This window comes from Acomys russatus, chromosome X, assembly GCF_903995435.1.
Source record: "Acomys russatus chromosome X, mAcoRus1.1, whole genome shotgun sequence".
In the NCBI taxonomy this organism is placed as follows: Eukaryota; Metazoa; Chordata; class Mammalia; order Rodentia; family Muridae; genus Acomys; species Acomys russatus.
Genome location: NC_067169.1, coordinates 24,771,759 through 24,791,449, shown reverse-complemented (window position 1 = coordinate 24,791,449; position 19,691 = coordinate 24,771,759). Strand labels below are relative to the sequence as shown.

Below are 19,691 nucleotides of genomic sequence, written 5' to 3'. Positions count from 1 at the left end.
ACGATGTCAGTAGTATGACCAGCCAATACCTGCGGTGAATAAGCCCCATAGATCTACTTCTGCCCATTTCTGTCCTCACAAAGGTACAAACCCAATTCTGCATTCCAGTGGCTGAGACAGCCAGTAGCTGTTTCTCCTCTCTCTCCCCTGCTCTCACCTCTCTACACTGTTTTTTTTTTTTTTTTTTTTTTTTTCTTTTTCTGCCACCTTTGTTTAGATATCTGAAGGCTTGGTGGTTTATACTATGGTAACTTGATATCTATTCCCTTTCTTAGTTACATGTCTTCATTTGTGAGCCAAACTACCCAAGCATCATCAGGCTTCTGTGATTTCAGTACCTATGACTGTCCCTTTCATAGTTAAATTAGATGTTCACAACTAGAATTTAATTCAAGATCCTTTCCTCACTTTATATTTGAAAGGACAGCTTAAAACTATCAAGTAGCTTACACAGCAAGATTATTTAAAACTTCAATTAGAACCACATCCAAAGTTAATTTGAGCAGTTTAGAGCTCCTAGTTTAAAAACAGCTCTATGGAAAATCTACTATTTAAGCCCCATTTAGTCAGAACTTCAAACAACTGAATCTACTAGAAATAAATATCTGGAAGACTGCAATGTCTGCCAGCTTTATCTCAAGTTGTCTTATACTTAGAATTGTGATCTCTCAAGGACATGGATAAAAACATTTTATAACACAATTCTTAGCTCGGTGTGGTGGCTCATGCCTATAATTCAGGACTTGGGAAGCTGATGCAAGAGTACTGCTTTAAATTGAAGGCCAGCATGGGCCACAGAGTGAGACCCTGTCACAAACAAGAACAAAATCTATAATTCTTATGTTAGGAATGCAGAAAATTGGTAGAAAACTTTATAGCATGCACAAAGCCCAGTATTTAACCAACAGCAGTCTCACTCCAACCCTCATACCACCAGAATTCTATATTAGATAAGAATGTCTATTTCCAAATTCTACAACTTTCAATGTTACCCAATCCATGGGTTTCATTTAAGATCAACAATTAATGTTATGGTTTAAACAATGTTATTTTAAATTTTTAAAAAATTGTATGTATATGGGTGTTTTGCCTGCATGTATCTCTGTGTACCATGGAATGACTGGTGCCCATGGAACCAGAAGAGAGCATTGGCATTGGAGCCCCTGGAACTGGAGTTACAGATGGTTGTGAGCCACCATGTGGGTGCTGGAAATCAAATCTAGGTCTTCCAGAAGAGCAGCCAGTTCTCCTAATTGCTGAGCCATCTCTCTAGCTCCTCAAAGTCTTGCCCGTCAAAAATCATTTATAGAGAATTTTCACATCAGGGCTGGGGAAATGGCTCAGTTGGCAAAGTACTTGCTATCAAGACCTAAGCTTAAATCCCAAGAACTCACATGAAACCACATATAATAATATACATGCCTAATCCCAATGTTCCTACAACAAGAGGACAGATGGAGAGAGGAAACTATCCAGTGGCTCTTGGCCAACTAACCTGGCACACAGAGACATGAAACAAGAAGATACCCCGTCTCAAGGAGGAATGCAAAGACCATCATCTAAAGTTGCTCCTTGACTTGCACTCACATGCTCTGTGTGCCCACATTTGAACACACACACCATACACACACAATCTCCACACCAAGCATAATTCTCACACCCAAGCTTAAAGACATTTAGTTAAATGGTTAAATGTAACAGGCAAATGAGACTAAGGGTTGTTATCTCCTCCCTTACTTGTCAACTTAAATCAGGAGGATAACCCTAAGAGTTAGCATCTGGGATATTTCCCACTGAGGCTAGAAACTAACCCTATCACTAAAATTCAACAACATTAAATTCCATGTTAAAAACTATTAACAGCAGAGCTGGGGAGAAAACTCAGTCCATGAAGTACCTGCCACCTGAATTCAATTTTCAGAAGCTAAGTGAAAAGCCAGGCATTGAAGGGAGTGTTTGTAATCCCAGTGCTGTTAGCTGAATCCCAGTGACTTGCTGGCCAAACAGACTAGCCTAATCATTGGATACTCTGTCTCCAAGAAGTAAATAATAGTAAAAACTAACAAAAGCCCCCTGGGGAACAAGACCTAAGGTCTGGTTTCCACATACATGTACACTCATGTGCACACCTGAACAACATCCACACACACATGAGAAAGAGTGAGAAAGACAGAGACAGAGAGGGAGAGAGAGACAGACAGAAAGACAGACACTAGGTAACAAGGAATGAGAATCATTACCACAAAACTGTTCCTGCCTTGGAAATTTCATAGGGAAAATCATTAGGGACTTGAAAAACACATGAGAGCTGTGATGGCCACTACCAGACATCGACACAACAGTATTTCTCTATCCTCACCTCTTGCTTCTCCTTAACAGAACCATAACACTGACCAGGAGTCACTGTCAACATACTTAATATCTAAATGGTGGGCTCAGGGCAACAAGAGTACCACTACACAGGTTCCAAAGCCACCAATGAAGACCCCCAATCCAAACCCAGAAAGACTGTATTGTCCATGAATTGTGGACACACGGGATTACATCTTCCATTATCTACAGCTAAAATGATATGAAATGATACCTTCTACTGCACCGAAGCAATTTCTGTTGCTCTCTAAAATTAAAAAATTCTATCTCTGGGATGAAGGAAAAGCAATCCAAGTACCCAAGACTGCAAATATATTTAATCTTTAGATACTAAGAATAGTTGTGAACACTGGCAAAACTTTTAATAGTATAATTCAATTTATAAATAAAATCCTCAGTTCCAGTAAGTCTATTAGAATCACTTTCAGAGTCCAAGGAATAGCTTGGACTCCTGACCTCTTTTCATAGCATACATGTCATATTTATTACAAGATAGTTATCTACCTATCTCCAATCCCAATGTTTATAATAAAGAACAGACTTCCACCTCAAGAACCTCTTCTCAATTGATAGTTCAATGTAGGAAGACATTAAATAACTCAAGGAGTCTCTTCAGGAAATATAATATTGCCCTGAATGATAAAATAATAATGTTATAGCTTTAGTTAGATCACAACATTGGAAGGTATTATTCCTATTATCACAGAGAGCCTTTCATATGTATTTTACTATTGTCAGAAAACTCGTTGTCAAGGGGAGAAATTGATGATGTTTTCCTTCTATAAGGAAAATACTGAGTTTGTAGTTACTTGACTTACACTATGCCATCATTCACAGGAGGACTCACAGCTAGGACTTGAGCTCCTGGGGATTAGCTCTCAGTAAACACGCATGCCCTCCCGTAGCCTTCAGAATGCAGGCTTGCTGACTAACATATGACAAAAATGCTGTGTGATCTATTTTTCTCTGGCCTGCTCCAACCTGCCTGTGGGAAGGGAAACAAAAGGATGACAGGATTGCCTACAGCTCTCATCCTAAGCCAGACAAGCAGATGAGAAAAAAAAAACCTTTAGCACAGTGCCAATGGAAGATAGTCTGAGTGGGATGGGCTTGGAGCCTCAGAAAGAATGTTGGCAGCACTGATGGCTGATAAGGTCAAGCTTTGCCACCACCTGACCAAAGAATCCAGGATGAGTCAGCACGTTCTCACCGGAGATAAGACTGCCTCTTTCCCAGGCACCCAGAGTCACTGGCGGCAGCTCAGCTCATTCTTGGAATCATGATAATAAAGTTACATTCCTGCTGCTAGATGGGACAAGTCACAGTCAATCTAGGCCACCAGACCTCAACTCAGGAATTACTTGAAGGACGTTAAAGGAACAAACAATAAAAACATCCTACTCCATTCACAGCTAATTAACAGGCAGAAGCAGTGGATAAAGGCCCTTCAGGAGACTTGGTGTCCCCATAGTTGACAAGTACTAGTGTAGAATGAGGGAGAGAAACTTTTTCTATAAAGAGATAAATACTAATTTTGTTTGTTTGGCTCTCTGGACCGTATGGTCTGTCTCAAATACTCAATTCTGCTGTTGTCAAGGCCATAGACAGTGAGTGAATGGTCATGGCTCAGTTCCAAGAAAATGTTTTTGCAAACACCTGCATTGATAGAATTCAGCCTGCAGGCCTAACATAGTTTGCAGACCTGTGCTCAGACTACAATTCTACCTCAGGCAAGAATTTCTTCTAAAGGCTCCTGCGAATGGTCACATAGTTCATTTGAATTCATGCAAAGGCTAGACTTTCACAAGAATGAGGGAGTAACTACAGAAAAAAAATTGCTGAGATAAAGAATGCATTAATCAGTAAAAGGAAGGCAAACAGAAGAACATGCTGTAATGGAAAATATAGGAGAGAATTCTGTAAAATGGAGCAGTAGGAATAAGGAGGGGTGTGTCCACCATAGAACTATTTCAACTCCAGTGGTCTATAAAGCATAAAATATACCATGGCAGTGAGCTCAGGCGCTCATACACATGAACAAGGGTTATGATTTCTGTTCCTAGAGACATGTTGGCTCTCATACAGCAGAGCATCTGAATTTGTTTTAGTTGAGAACAAAAAAGGTCAAAGCTTGGATATTCTTAGATCCCAGATGGTCCAACATTGACACAAAATCTTTCCTCTCCAACGAATAGAGTTTCATTCTGGTGATTCTATAACTCATGGGTAAATGTGTAAAGGGTGTGGGCAAAATGAACTTCCGCTCCTCCAATCCTTTCCACACCCTTCTGTCCCAGCATTAGAAATGCCTGTTCTGCTTTGTTTCTATGTTTATCACTGTTGCCTCATTTTCCTGACAATCAGCCATTAAGGATAAATTGTCTTCCCAGCATTTAGTCCGTACCAACAGTAGGCACTAGAGATCTGTGCAAAAAATGAATGAATAGTCCTACGTGGGGCACAAGAAAGTCAAGAAATAGAAAGTACTTGACCCTTTGTAGTTGCTCTATGTATTTTGCATAATTTCTAGACACCTTATTTATTTATAGTTAGTCATTATTTTCAGATAACTTGAAAGTGGAGGAGGGCTGAGTGCATTTCAAAATTACAACCAGAACTTCTGAGATGTCACTTCCTTGTCTAAGAAAGAGTACAGAGATTGAAGGTCATAAACACATCTGGGTTACCATCAAAGTCATATCGTCTACTGGGTACTTAACCGTAAAGAAATCATCTATTCCCACTCATATTGCTTCTCATACTCCATCTCCTCTCCTACCCCTGCCCCCTGTCTCCTTCTCTCCCTTCCTCCCTCCTCCCTCTCTCTCCCTCCCCTTGGGGTTTGTGCTTTTGAGTACATGTGCAGGTTTGTGTGTGTGTGTGTGCCAGAGCGCATGTGTATACTGGTGTGCATGCATGTGGAGGTCAAAGATACTCAGATTTTTGTTTCTTGGGCACCACATTGTTTGATACAGGCTTTCTCACTGCCTTGGAACTTGCTAAATAGGCTAAGCCAGTTGATCAGTGGCCCCTGGGGGATCCACCGGTCTCTATCCAACCCCACCCCTCCACCCCCCACCCTCACCCCCATGCTAGGATTAGAACAATGTGCTACCACACCCAGCTTTTTTACTCAGCTTCTGGAGATTTAACTCAGGTCCTCATGTTTACAAGGCTTTAATGACTAAACTATCTCCCCAGCATTATATTCAATTTCTTCACAGAACAATGAAGATCACAGCATGTGATTATCATTGGCAAACATACTAACATACACAAAACGTTAGCTTATTAAGTACTGTTTTGCTTTTGCTCCAAGTTATTTCATTGAAGAAGTTAATTAATAGAAAGCAAGTCTAGATAGATAGCACTTTACAGTACCACAGAAAGGAGCTAGCTACCTCCTTGCTTGAACTGACCAGTTGGCATACTGAGCGATCCCATGTGGCTGATTGTAGCCAGGTGTGCTATGCATCCACCCACAATCAGCTACTAATGTGGTCCGAGGTCCCCTGATGTGGCCATATAAGATGTCTGTTAGATCACAGACATTTAAGCCAACAGGATCATTGTACTGAACTTTACCCTGTGGCTAGAAAGAATTCAGTTGAGTCATGACTAGCAGGGTTTTCCTCATTGTAATCAGTAGCTCAGGTTAAACAGAACACTGAAAAGGCCTGGTGGAAACCCTAGGGACAGCAGCCACTTGATAAACCACTTGGATTAACTCCTAGATTCCATTCATAGCTGACTTTTTCCCTGGTGAGCTGATAGGCCCCAGGAAGCTCCATTGGCATCTCTAGCCCTTTCCTGAAAACAGACAGGCCCAACCCTGGCCTTCAAGACAGCTTACTCCTGGAGAAGGCACAGGGTCTAGGAAGTTCCTGCTGGCAGGTCAGGAGACAGAACCTGTTGAACACGTCCTAACATCACTACACCACAAAGTCATCAGCTGCCTATACTGGAGACACAGAAGTCCCTTCAAATACAGTATCTTGAGTCTTTCTAACTGGAGGAAAGAATGTAATTGAGTATAATTATTTATTTGTCCAAATATCAAAGGAATGACAAGCCCAAGAATAACCTTGTTTCTGCCAAGCAGCGTTCTGGAAGGTTAAGAATTACTAACTATACAACCTCAGACCCAGTTATAAGGCAGTGCTTGAACTTGGTGTGACCTTGAGGTTCCAAGTCTGTGTTGACCTTCTGATACTATGATAGCACACATGTTGGGCCACAAAATTTTTCTAAATAGACTGAAATCTTAACTAGTATAGTTTATGGGAACAATAGAATTACAAATAAACAGCAACTGGACAGCTTTTCAAAGTTCTAGCAACTTACTTCTAAAGAGCCCATGGGTCAAAAATTAATTCACAAAATTTGAGAAATGATTTTGAAATACATGAAAAAGAAAAAAGAAAAAATTCCAGCATACTGCATTTTGAAGGGTGGAATCAAACAGAACTTAAAGAAGAATTTATACTTTTAAAGGGTATGTAAAAATAAGAATGTTTTATATCACTAACCTACAGTTCTGCTTTAATAAAACTAGAAAAAGTAAGGGGTAGCAAGATGAATAAAGGCACTTGCTGGCAAGCCCAAGGACTTGAGTTGGATTTCTGGGCCCACAGGGTAGACTAGCCAGCCAGTATAACCTGATCAGGGAACTCTAGGTTCAGTGAGGAACGGTGTCTCAAAGAAATAAATAAATAAAAGGAAGAAAGAACAGAGAGAGCAACTGAAAGAGACAACTGAAACTGATCTCTGGTCTCCATGTACATGTGCAATTGCACACACACATGCACAAATCTAAAGAAAGAGGAAAAGAGGAAGACATAAATTACTTATCAGGCATAAAGGAAGAGACTACCACCTCATAGCCTGCCTACAAACATTAAAAAAAAAATAACTTGCAGAATTGACAACTCAGAACACAGTCCTTCCTGTGGGTGAAGGTGACTGGTTACCTATATTTATACTTTTACTGGAACATAGTTTAGTTTGTTTAAGTGATGTCTGTAACTGTTTTAACACAATAATGACAGGGTTGAGTAGATGGCTCTGAGACAGAATGGCCAACAAACATATTTACTGCTGATACCTCATAGAAAAGATTGTTGACTTTGGGATTGGATGAAGTAGATAAACTCTTTGAAACACACAGATATAAAAATGGACTCAAGGAGAAACATAAACTTTAATAGGCCTTTATCTAATTGAGAAGTTTCCACAAAGAACTTTATACTCTAGGATTTTTCTAGTGAATGTTATTATATAGTAAAGGTAGCATGGATACCAAATCTTTCATGAACTCTTTCAGAGAAGAGATGGAATACTTGTCAATGTATTCCATGAAACCAGTATTGCCCTCCTACCAAAATTAGAGTACAGGCTTACAAGAAAATTGTGGAGAGAATAGAGCCTCTATAGCTCAGCGCTGAGTTGACCTATCACTTTCTAGTGGGAAGTTTAAAAAATAAACTAGGAGGGCAACTAATACCTTATGACCAAGAGATAATACAGCTTGGAAACAACACATCATTAAACCTAAGTTGTCTCCATTCCCTCAAGAAACGCAGCTATGGAACTATTTTAAAATTCCTGCTTCAGAAGGAAACTCTTCCCCAATGTTCATAACTTCTAAGTTTTTCACCTGCAGTAGTTGCTGCAATAAAAAAAAGCACAAAGCATACAGCCCTTTGGCTTCAATTCCATTTTAACTTACAACACAGGAAAAAAAAAACTATGGTTGTGTCTTTAGTGATCAAAGCTCTGTCACCAGAGTAAACACGTGGTAATAAAGTAGTGTCACTATTAGGTCCTCCATCCCCATGTCTCAACCAGACTTAGGTACTGATAAAAACAAAGCCTAGTAGTACCAAGTCCATATATTCTCTCCAAGATCATTGGCACTCAAAACAATGGTGGTTACGTATATCTCTACAGGCAATTCTTTGGGAAGGCTCTTGTATATTCAAATAGTGACTGATCATGTCGCAAAAGGCTATGGCTTCTGAAACTGAACCTGGATTCTTCCAGGTGCCTGCTAAACACTAGTAAAATGCAGCCCACCTTGGGCAGTCTCTAAATGGAACCCTACACGGTACCTTTTGAGACCAGCGGAGTACAGCCTCTTATTTAAGGGTCAAAGATACCTGGGTTAGACTCCTTCAGTATTCTGCCTAATGAAGTGCAAAGATCAGGAATGGGCTTTACCCAGGCAGGAGACTGATATATTTGTAGACTACTGGATCTCATGAAGCTACTCTGTAGTTTTCTTAAGAGATCATTTCAGACAAGCACTGCTAACTACAGTCATCTCTAAGCAGAACCCTCCAAGTGAAACCTGACAATGAAATAGGAGATTGTTTCACACTGTAGCCTAAAATTGTATGGGTGTTTATTTTTACCATTCCCAATTAATCTTTCTTTGTTAGTCATCACCATCCTCCAGAATCTGGGTGCAACATAGACAACTTAATAAATACAGATTGCCTAATAGTATGTGACTGAGACTTTACAAAGTGGTCTTGCCCAAATAAAACTGACCATGTTCAGAGAACTGAGCCAAGAGAGTGGCTTTAAAGAGACAGATGTTCATGGAAGGAGACAAGTCAACTCACAGCTGGTATATGAGCGGCCATCATCCTCGCACAATTTGTGCAGCTGTTGATATTCTTCCTGAGCTAGCTCAAACCGCTGTTGCTTGATCTGGTAGATTTCTTTCTTGGCATTGAGGGCCTCCTGGGCTACAATTAAGTACTCCTTCAGCATCCGTTCCTGCTCTCGCCTCCACTGTTCTCTTGGATCTTCAATCTGGGTAAGCTCTGAGGTGAAAAAGGCAAAATCACAAGTGAGTTGAGGGTGAAGGCTGCACATTGGCTGACAGGTATTTACATTACTAGTCAATTAATTAATTACCAGAATGCACGATATAGAACTCTCCATGATAGACTTTTCTGAAGAGTGGCCCACTGTCTAGTAAGGTATCCATATCTCAGACAAGAAGAAAATGCTACAGACATAAAAGGGAAGGCAATACAAGAAAATACATGTTGGGAGAGACCAAACTTAATGTAATTAAAGTATAAATCTAGAGGGTGTTTAAAACAGTCTTCCCACGGACTTCTTTAACGTGGGATAGTTTATACACACTACTGTCCCCCAACTCAGCTTGCTTCTCTCCTCCTCTTCTTATTCTCTCTTGACCTCCTTATCTCTTGACACTCAGAATTATAACATTCCCCACTTCTGCCTTCTTACTCTGCAGGCCTGGGAAGGGCCCAGACATGTCTCCAGTGCTAATCTTTTTCTTGAGTTCCAGTCTGTGATTCTCAGCTGCTTCCAGACTTCAACTCCTTCTACACAGACCCAAAGTAATTCTACACTAGTCTCTAAAGTACAACCCTTCTCATACAATGTCCTTTCACTCTCCAAAGCAAGACCAGCTTAGACAATACACAGCACACATTCCTTCATTCTAGGCTTTCCTTTTTACCATAAGTAGCCCCAACTTATCAGCTTAGCCACACTGGGAATCAACCTGACTCCTATCCTCAAAGAACTCCCTCTCTGAGTTCCCCCTCCCACAACATACCAAGTGTCATGAAGATCTGCTGGAATAGCATGGAGAGGCTCCAACACGGAGGAGTCTTAAAAGCACAGTATTAACTGAAGAAAGCCAGATCCAATAGGGCACATAGTATTTGAGCCCATGGATATGAAATATGTAGAATAGGTAAAGCCGCAGGGATAAGAGCAAGTTGATAACTACCAGAGTCTGTAGAAAGGGGAATGCAGCGTGACTACTTAAGGAGGTGGGTTTCCCTTTGTGTCAAATGAGAGTATTTTGCAATTAGATAGAGATGGCTGCACAAATGTACAGCCTACTGTACAAAAGCAAATATGCTATCAGACTGTTTACTTTAAAATGGCTTCTTTTATGATGTATGCGTTTTATCTCAAAGGCTAGAGAGGTAAATTATATGTTGTCTATCACACACACTTATAATCACAGAGAGGGGCGGAGGAAAGAGGGAACTAGAGAAAGAGGAAGAGGGGGAGGGAAAGAGAAAAGGAGGATGGTGTGTGTGTGTGTGTGTATGTGTGTGTGTGTGTGTGTGTGTGTGTGTGTGTGTGTGTAAATATTGCAAACTAAGTCTGCTTTGGAAATACTCTCCCCACCTCCTTGACCCTATTCAGTAATTATTGTCACCACAGACTCTTAGAAAGTTCTCCAAGCATTCTCTATGTCAAGTAGGGAAATAACAACGTAAAACATCAGAACTCACAGTCTTACCCAAGCACCAGAGTTCAGATACAGTTAGCCTAACATGGGGTATGGGCAGGGCTTTTTAATAACTGCCCAGATATTCCTGATGTTTATTCAGCTGTGAGATCCATTGCATCCAGCTAGGTGAACAGTATTATTCACACTCTTCCAGTGCCCTAGAGGCTCATGGGAACCTTGCAGGCTGCCAGTCTAGGATCTTTTTGCTTCTTACTTCATCATCAACTTGTACAGTTCCCATGTTGATATTTGTTTCCTCAAATTTTGTGCCTAAAGAGTCTTAAAGTGGGATTCTCTGAAGGTCTGCAGGGAAGACAACTGTTGTCCTCACCTACTGCCTCCTATGTGGTGAGCCATGCTTTTATGGTGGCTGGAAGAAAGCCTTTTTGTCTCTATTTGCTCTTCAGGTTCATGTCCACTTTTGAGAGTATTAAACCCTTAAGAGCTGAGAACTTGTCTCACTCTCCTGTGTCCTCAGGGCTGGAACACAATGGGAAGTATAGAGGAATTCTAGAAATGTTTGTTGTGACATAGTTATAGAGCAGAAAAGCAACAATGGCAAACAAGAGGATAACAGAGGAGACAGCTTGGTTTACGAGAGAAGACTGGCCAGAAAGGGTTCTGGGCCCACAGCAGTAGGCAGGCTTCCTAGGAAAGCTATATACACCCACTGCCTTTGCCATCTAGTAAGCATAACCATCCACACCACCTGTCATTGGGAAGGACAAAACCTAGTGATACAGGCACAGTGCCAAGACCCATGGTCCAGGGAACCTGGAGAGCAAAATGGTATGTATGCAAAGCTTCCCCTTGGAACCTTAACTAGGAAGACAACCCTAGATGGTCACCGGAATTTCCCTGAACAAGCACAGTCATGAGATGCTAGACATGCTAAGAGTCAGTGAAAGGGCTACCTTCAGCTTTGGTCTCTCAGCTTCTCTTCTGTCCTTTCCAGTATGCAGTAGATCCACTCAAAGCTCCCTGACCCTTGGATACCTGTCTGGAAGGCAGCAGAGCTAGGAAGTACTTATTCCCCTTCTCCAATTATGACTTGTGAGATTTTAGAACAGCTGCAATTGATCCAGGTTCATTGCCCCACATGGGAAACGCAACTGCTCTAAGATCTAAGACACAAAGATTCAGATCCGAGCAACTAAAAACTCTGGAGTCAGCCCCACAGGCCCTAGGTGGGAAAGAACTTCAAAGTCACTGAGGTAAAGAATAACGTAGATGTTCAGACCTACACATAATAAACTGAAGCACAGAAAGCAAACTAAGGGAAAGGCATGGTTCATGGCCTCAGTTGCAAAATGACAATGACAAAGTACTGAGAGAAGCTGGGCTAAAACTGCAAAGAGAGCCAGAAATGGAACCTTAATTGAGATCTGGTCAAAGAAGGCTGACGAAGAGGTAGAACACTAAGAGCAAGAGCCAGGGAACAGATCTTGAATGTAGTATAGTCTCTGAATTTGGTTTCTACATCTCAGCTCTACTCATATTAGAAGTATGTGCCACTCTGAGCACTATAAGATGTTGAGAAGCACCCCTAGCCTCCACTCACAACATGCCAACAGCACCTCTCCCAGGCCTAGGCTATAGAACATGTCTCCAGATATTGCCTCTGGGGAAAGGATAGTCATACCAGCTTCTAAGAACTTGTAGGTTCTACTTTGCAATCAACATGAGAAGTTTTTTTCTGTGTCCTAGATGCCTGTGGAATGCATTCTTATAGAAAATACTAAAACATGCTTTGTGTATTCAAAACACAGCTAAGGAAAACTTAGTGTGCCATATGACAAAACCTGAATATTTCACTGGACACCATGATCATTTTGCTTTACGAAACAAGGGTGTAGCATTTCTAAGATTCAATGTGAAACTTGAAAAATCAAACAAGAAAGGAATGAAGGAACAAAGGAAGGAACAAAGGAAAGAAAAGAAAACTCTCACATATAACAATGGAAATATGGCACTCTACTTACTATTTATGTGGTCCATATAATAAATTCCGATCTGTTTATCATATACAGTTTCCCATCCTAAAGGAAGTTCATCTCCAACACAATCAGCAAATGTCAGTGGCTTTGTTATTCTGCAAAACAAAATTATGAAAACAAACTGCAATGACAGGCTAGATTTGAGTAACTTTGCTGATATAAGTTATTGTTTAGAAAAAAATTATTTAGTATAGAATTATAATTCATATTATCTAATTGATAGCTTTTGCCCAACCTATTGGTTGAAAATTAATTTACTAGGTTTGCTTAAGTAACAATCAATAATCATATAAGCACACACACACACACACACACACACACACACACACACGATTACGAGCAGCATACTATCGCAAAGCACACTTCAAGCACCAGTGAAAACAGATATTGACAATGACCAACCAAACAAGTAAGACAAGCGTCTTCTTCCACACAGTATGATTAATGAGGCCATGGCAATGGAATGTAACTCTTCCAGAATAGGAGAGAACCAGGCTCTGTTATCCCTCCTTGAGAAATGTCCTCACAACTTCTAGCTCCACACAATACATGTGAACACTTCCTTAGGTCTATGCACAAGGTAGTTGCAATACTGTCATCTATCCATTAATAAATCAAACATCAACTACTGCACTAAAGTAAAAAGCTGGAAACCTAACAATATAGTGAGACACCTTCTGAGTATTTCCTGCATTCCTTGTATAGTAGGGATCAAAGATTTCAAAGGGTCTTTTTTTTTTTTTCCTTTTTCTAGAGGAAAAATAGCCAAAGCACAATGCCTAAAAATATCTCTTCTTGAGAGAGATCTTATTAAGGGACTCCAGTATTACCAGGATAGAGAGAAAGTAAAGGGTGTACTATGATTTCTTTAATCGTCACCTCTTCCCTCCCCCACTCTCATGATCATGTTGATTGACAAGCCGGTTTGAGTGCAGCAGCTGTTGTATAAAACAGGACACACCTATAATTGTCTGAGTCTGGGCAGCTATCTCTTTGGTTGTCTCTATAAATGCACACTGACTGGCATGCATGGGAATCTGACAATCTAAATTTCACAAGCTCAGTCCTCCCACTTCTTCTGTTCAAGTCCCTGGCTGTAGAAAACTGAAGACATCAAAACCATAGCCAGTCCCCATGAGATTTCCCCAAAACTGGTTGGACCACAAAGCTAATCTCTTGGGATGGTTGGAAAATTGATAAACATTATCAGAACAATACTGACTCTGATCCACATTTAATCTTTACTTTAAATATATGTTTTCAAGAATCTGTGGTTATTACAAAAGCAAAAGTTAAGTTGTAGACAGCCTTCCCAAAATGGTACATTAAAGAAGGAGCAGGAGGAGAAGAACCATAGAGGAGACCAACATATTGTGCATTTCCCTGCTCCATCCCACAACACACATCTGAAAACAGGATTTACTTCCAGGGGGAATCATGTGATGACATGCTTTCCATGTTAAGCCAGCAGTGGCAGGATACTGTGCATGATGGGAATAGATCATACCAAAAATAATTCTGCTTTAATGAAAATTGAGTCCTGAGTATATTATTGCCATCCCAGCATAGTAAACATTCATATACAAGTCTAGAGAACTAGGCAACCCAAAAAAGTATATCTGAAGTTTATTTACATATATGATGTGATTTAATTAACATATGCATATATTTATACCACGGCTGAGCCTAATCCACTTACTTTAGACTTCAGAACTTTGAAAAATTATAACATGCTACCTTTCCATTTTTAAAAAAGAAAGTCAAGTTGTTCTAATAACAATTCCATACTGTTTGCTCCAGGAGGAAACTGAGTGGTATTTCTGTCATTTTGATGAATTTCATTTTGGCATGTCTCCTTATTCCACTTCCTTTCTATGTCAAACATGAATTGTTATACTCATACACAGAACTGGTGCTTCCATGCAAGCCAAGGAGGAGTTACACATCTCGGGGTTCAGTTAATACTGACAGCAAGGCCTCTACAACCACAGAAAAGTGATGAAATCCTAACATGTGTAAGACCCTGAGTTCCAGCCCCAATAATATACATATGCAAATAAAAGTAAACAGCATTGTGTCTTCCAGGACCCTGGGCTGGTTATAGGCCTCTCCCAAACAAGTTCATACCATGCATCAGGCTCTTTTTACTTCAATCCCTATATACACACAACTTCTGCTCCTGGTAGACTCTGTCTCCCTGATTCCCCCCACTCGCCCCTGAAAAATCCATGCCCACTTCAATTTAGCATCTTGCCCTCAGACTTTCTTAGGCCTATGGCAAAAGCTACCCGCCTCTCATGACCTGAAAAGGACACACACACACACACACACACACACACACACACACACACACACACACACACACACACACACCACAAATCATTAGGAAGGATTTGTCCAACATCGAAACCCCTGCTTACCTTGGAAGCAACTTCCATTTTTTGAGTCATTGGGCCCAGTGGGCATGAAACAGGACTCTTAGCTATATTTACTGGATTTCTGTAAATCTTCCACAGGCATAAGGGTAACTGCTTAGTCATCTCACTCAGGAGCCCAGCAGAGATCTTATAAAGGAAGGTGGCATTTGAAATAAGCAGGCAGCCCAAGGTGCATTTGCTTTCCTCCTGAAACAGTCCTTCCTAGCCTCACTGAGAGTCTGGGCCATAGCGTCCCTACAAGAATATCCTTGTCTCCAATTCTAGAAAAATCAGTCCTTTTCATCTAAATTATTCCAAACCCTAATGCCACCCTTCACATTCAGACTCCTTCTTGTATTTCCCAATGAACCCAGGATGCATGCCTTCTCATGGGAAAAGCACTGTTTGGAGACTTCAGGCATCTTAAGGTGTGCCTGGCACCATAAGTGCAACGCTACCCATCTCACTACATGGCTTTCAAGTCACTGTGGAGAGAAAGAAGCACAGAAGTCTTCTCAGCACAAATGCAGTGAAGAGGAGCTATGAGAGCTCACAGAATTTGGTTTACATTTCATTTAAAAATGTGTTGTGACTGTATTATTTTATTTAAAAAACGATGGAAAAAACAAAACTGCCAATGCTAGCAGATGGCTTGTATGAACTTTATGCAGTTAAAAGAAAAGTGGAAATTGCTCAGTATGTGGAAAGGCTAAACCTTTAAATAACATCCGGACTCAGCCAAATCCAAAAAGAAAAGGACAGATTTAATGGTACTAAACAAAAAGAAATATGTCAAAGACAATGTGAAAAAGATAAGGCAGAAGTTGACTTGTTTACATCCTTTTCACTTCTAGATGGGAGATCCTTCCTTCCAACCTCCCCCAAGGCCCAAAAGTCTTTCACCTTTCCCATACTTCCTTACATACCAAATAGAAGCAGAAACAGAAAAAACAGGGTGGCTCATTAACAAGGGAAAGGAGACATAGAAACTACAAATGACAAAATTCAAACTACCAAATCTGAAAACATTCAATAAAAGTTCAAAGAGACTCAGATATCTTAGTCTCTCCAGGAGCTTCCTATGTTAAGTACTACCCAATTAGGCATATTCATGAAGACCACTGTGAAAGGTCTGTGTTTGGTTTTTGTTTTACTTTGTTGGGTTGTTTTTTGTTGGTCTGTGTGTGTGTGGGGGGGGGGGGGGTTCTCTGTGTTTCTCTGGCTGTCCTAGAACTTACTCCATAGACCAGGCTGGCCTCAAACTCACAGAGATCCACCTGCCTCTGTCTTCTGAGTACTGGGCTTAAAGGCGTGTGCCACCATGCCTGGCTTTATTATCATGAGTGTATTTATACCTAATTTTATTCGTTTTTCTGTTTATTTATACTTAATTTTTACTACAAAAGTTATTCTTTTATATTAGCAAGGGGACAGGATTTCTAATACTATGATTACATTATCACTAAGGGGAACATTTTCTATTTTGAAAATGTTACTGATTTTCATTATATTTACTTTTCCTAGTCCCAATGCTGAGTACACAATTAAAAATATGTAAAGTAATGATGTATAGAAATACACATTTTATTCTTTTTTTAAACAACCCTGACCCATTTTCTACATATTTTTTCTATGAAACCTGCTATCTGACAAAAGTCATTGATTTGATTGTGAATGCACCAATGAAGGGGAGGAATATGAAGTAAGGCATGGTGGCACATGCCTATAATCCCAGCACTGGGGAGACTGAGGCAGAAAGATCGTTGAGTCTGAGTCCAGGCTGAGCTACACAGTAAGACTGTGTCTGAAAAAATGAACTAAGAGCACACCAAGTGGTTATATAATATCAAATGGTCACCCCTGAAAACATATACATATGGACTGAAAGGTTGTATATTTATTTTTAGGAATGAATACACACACACACACACACACACACACACACACACACACATGATACTAGGAAGAAAACTCCAACCTGAGGATATTAACTGCACCAATAAACACAAGAAATAATCTCACACCAGCAAAATGAAAAGAAAGCGTGTGTACACGCACCCACATCATTACCACCACCACCAGCAATGGCAATAACAATAACAGCAAAATATTAAGAGGCCATGAATTTGAAAGAAGAATAAAGGAAGTAGGACAAATGGAGAGTCTAGAGAGGGGAACAGAAGGGGAAATGATGTGATTATAGTCTCAGAAAATAAAAAAGTATTAAACAACAAAAAGGGCAAAACTAAGAAGAATTTTTGTTCTAAGGTTGGTGTCTCTGCTGTGTTTCACCCAACCCCAGTAGGAGTCCTCCACACTGACATTTCTGGCTGCCTTTTCTCAGAAGTAAAATCATGTTGGCTCTGTGCTTTTCACTACTCCCACCCACCTCCCCAGGTCAGACAGATTCGAATGTTTAAAATGGAGATAAGTGGGCTTGCTTGCAAGGGAGGTGCTCAGGCGGGCCCCAAGTAGAACATTCTGGAATCATCAGGGCTAGTAGATTAGCTGGTTTGGGCAGTTTCTCTGCTCTGGTCTTGGAATCCTTTCTAATCTATGGGAAAAGATTAGATAATACTCTTTGAGCAAATAAATAAGCAATTCAATTTTGTCTTCTTATAAAAGCATGGTTAGGGCTTTAACTTTGAAGAGCTTTCTTCCCACTAAAAAAGTTTAAAGCCTCTCATTTAACTACCCAGTGGGGTATTTGCTGATGTCTGGGTAAGGCCATGGACAGGCAAAGGACATCAAAAAGGAGTCAGTTTGTCTGAAAAGGAGAGGAGGAAGGATCAAGTCTAGCAGACAGCACACTACTTCCCATCTTTACTCACAGAGAGCCTGTCCAGACTCTTCAATTTTCACCTGCCCCCAAAATACACCTACTCCACCCCACAGTTCTCATACACAGATGAGGAGAAACTTTAGTTTCATTATAAAAAAAATGTACAATAGACTTAAATGTCTGACATAGTCATGATTGCATTGTACATACAAATTTCTACCTTACTGCTTTTTACTTCATTTTGTAACATGTAACTCTTAAGTCTCTCCCAAAATTATACATGCTAGCCTAGCACTATTGGATAAGAATTCTGTCTCTATTATCATAAATTATTTGTAAACATCACTTGATATAAGTGAATAGCTCAAGCTCCTTGATGACAAATATTTCATCTACAATGCCTTTGATCCAGGACGAGGTACAAAACAGGTGTTCAGGGTTAGATAGATGGCTCAGCAGGTAAAGGCCCTTGCCAAGAATATTGACCTGAATTTAACCCACGGAACCCACTTGGCACAGGAAGAAAACCAACTCTTTTAGGCAGTTCTCTGATCTGCCTACCTGGTCCCCATGGTATTCACTCACATGAGTGGGTAAAGACAATGGAGACAGGTTGAATAGAGGAAAAAAATGAAACATGTTCAACAATGTTTGCTAAATAAGTAGCTTGTATTTGTACAAACCATTCAGTCAAGAGATTAATGTAATTTACCCAAGCTCTGTCCAACTAGTAATACCTATATTAAGTCCAGATTTTCAATTCTATAAATATCCATGAGAATCATTCACTTTAGAAAACAATTCAGCAATTTACTAAAGAGTTAAAAATATACTTAATACTATTTGACAATGTATCCCTCTTCTATGTAGATATACATAGAAAATGAAAATATATATCTGCACACACACACACAAATCTTATACTCCAATGTTCAAAACAAAATAACACAAAGATGGAAATAATTAGCAGAACACAATTGATGAATAAATAAAACAGTATTTATTTATATGATAGAGGAATATTGGGGTTTGGGAAGTTTTTCTACCCTATATCTTAAATTAAGTACACAAAACCAGATGGTAAATTCTAAAGACCAGGAAACAAACAGTTATGATCCAGAAGCCCCAGAGTCACATGTTAGTTTGTTCCCCTCCCCTATTTTCCTACCTCTTCATACAAATGCTATCTTAATACATACAATTTCAGATGCTGATTTTTTTTTAGTTGGCTATTTATGTCTTTTAGCTCTCTTCAGGTTACTTTCTGGGATCTGGAATCTTTCATTCTGTGCAGCACACCACAATTATTCATCAGGCTTCCACAGTTCAAGCATGCCCACGTGATCTGTTGTTTATGGTTAATAATGGACATGCATTTATATTAAACACTTGCTACATAGTGCCAAAGAGCTTAGCCACTACCTTAGGCTCCTGCCATCCAAAAAAAAAAAAAAAAGGTCTTTCACCATTCTCTGGAGATATTTTTAATACATGTACTCCGGAACTCAGAATAAGTCCATCTGGCCTGAGCATGCTTTACCCTGAGTGAACAGGCAAGAAGGCCCAACAGTGGCATGAGCTGGACAGCAATTTCAGAATGTGGGAAAGGGAAAAGTATGTAGGAGAAACTGAAAACAGAGGAGACACTTCCTTAACCCCGAGCCACCATCCAGAGTTCTTGCCATTGCAGATTCTCCCCTGAGCAAATCATATTTCTTGGCCTCTGCAAAGTGAGACTATGCTCTGCTGCAGTCCATTCTTAAAGAGCAAGGCAGTATGAATGGAGAGAGTGGTGGAAGCCCAGATTCTGGTTTCTTTTTGCTTTGTCTGCC

The 19,691-nt window shown here is 40.1% G+C and overlaps 1 protein-coding gene across 1 annotated transcript in view; it reads right to left on the bottom strand.

The window, feature by feature from the left end:
- Wwc3 (WWC family member 3) overlaps positions 1 to 19,691 on the bottom strand; it is a 102,175-nt gene that overhangs the window by 49,466 nt on the left and 33,018 nt on the right. The window contains exons 2-3 of the mRNA XM_051142212.1: positions 12,646 to 12,755; positions 8,997 to 9,200 (exon numbers count right to left, since the gene is read on the bottom strand). Coding sequence (XP_050998169.1) covers positions 8,997 to 9,200; positions 12,646 to 12,755 — 314 coding nt within the window. The remainder of the gene's footprint in view (positions 1 to 8,996; positions 9,201 to 12,645; positions 12,756 to 19,691) is intronic.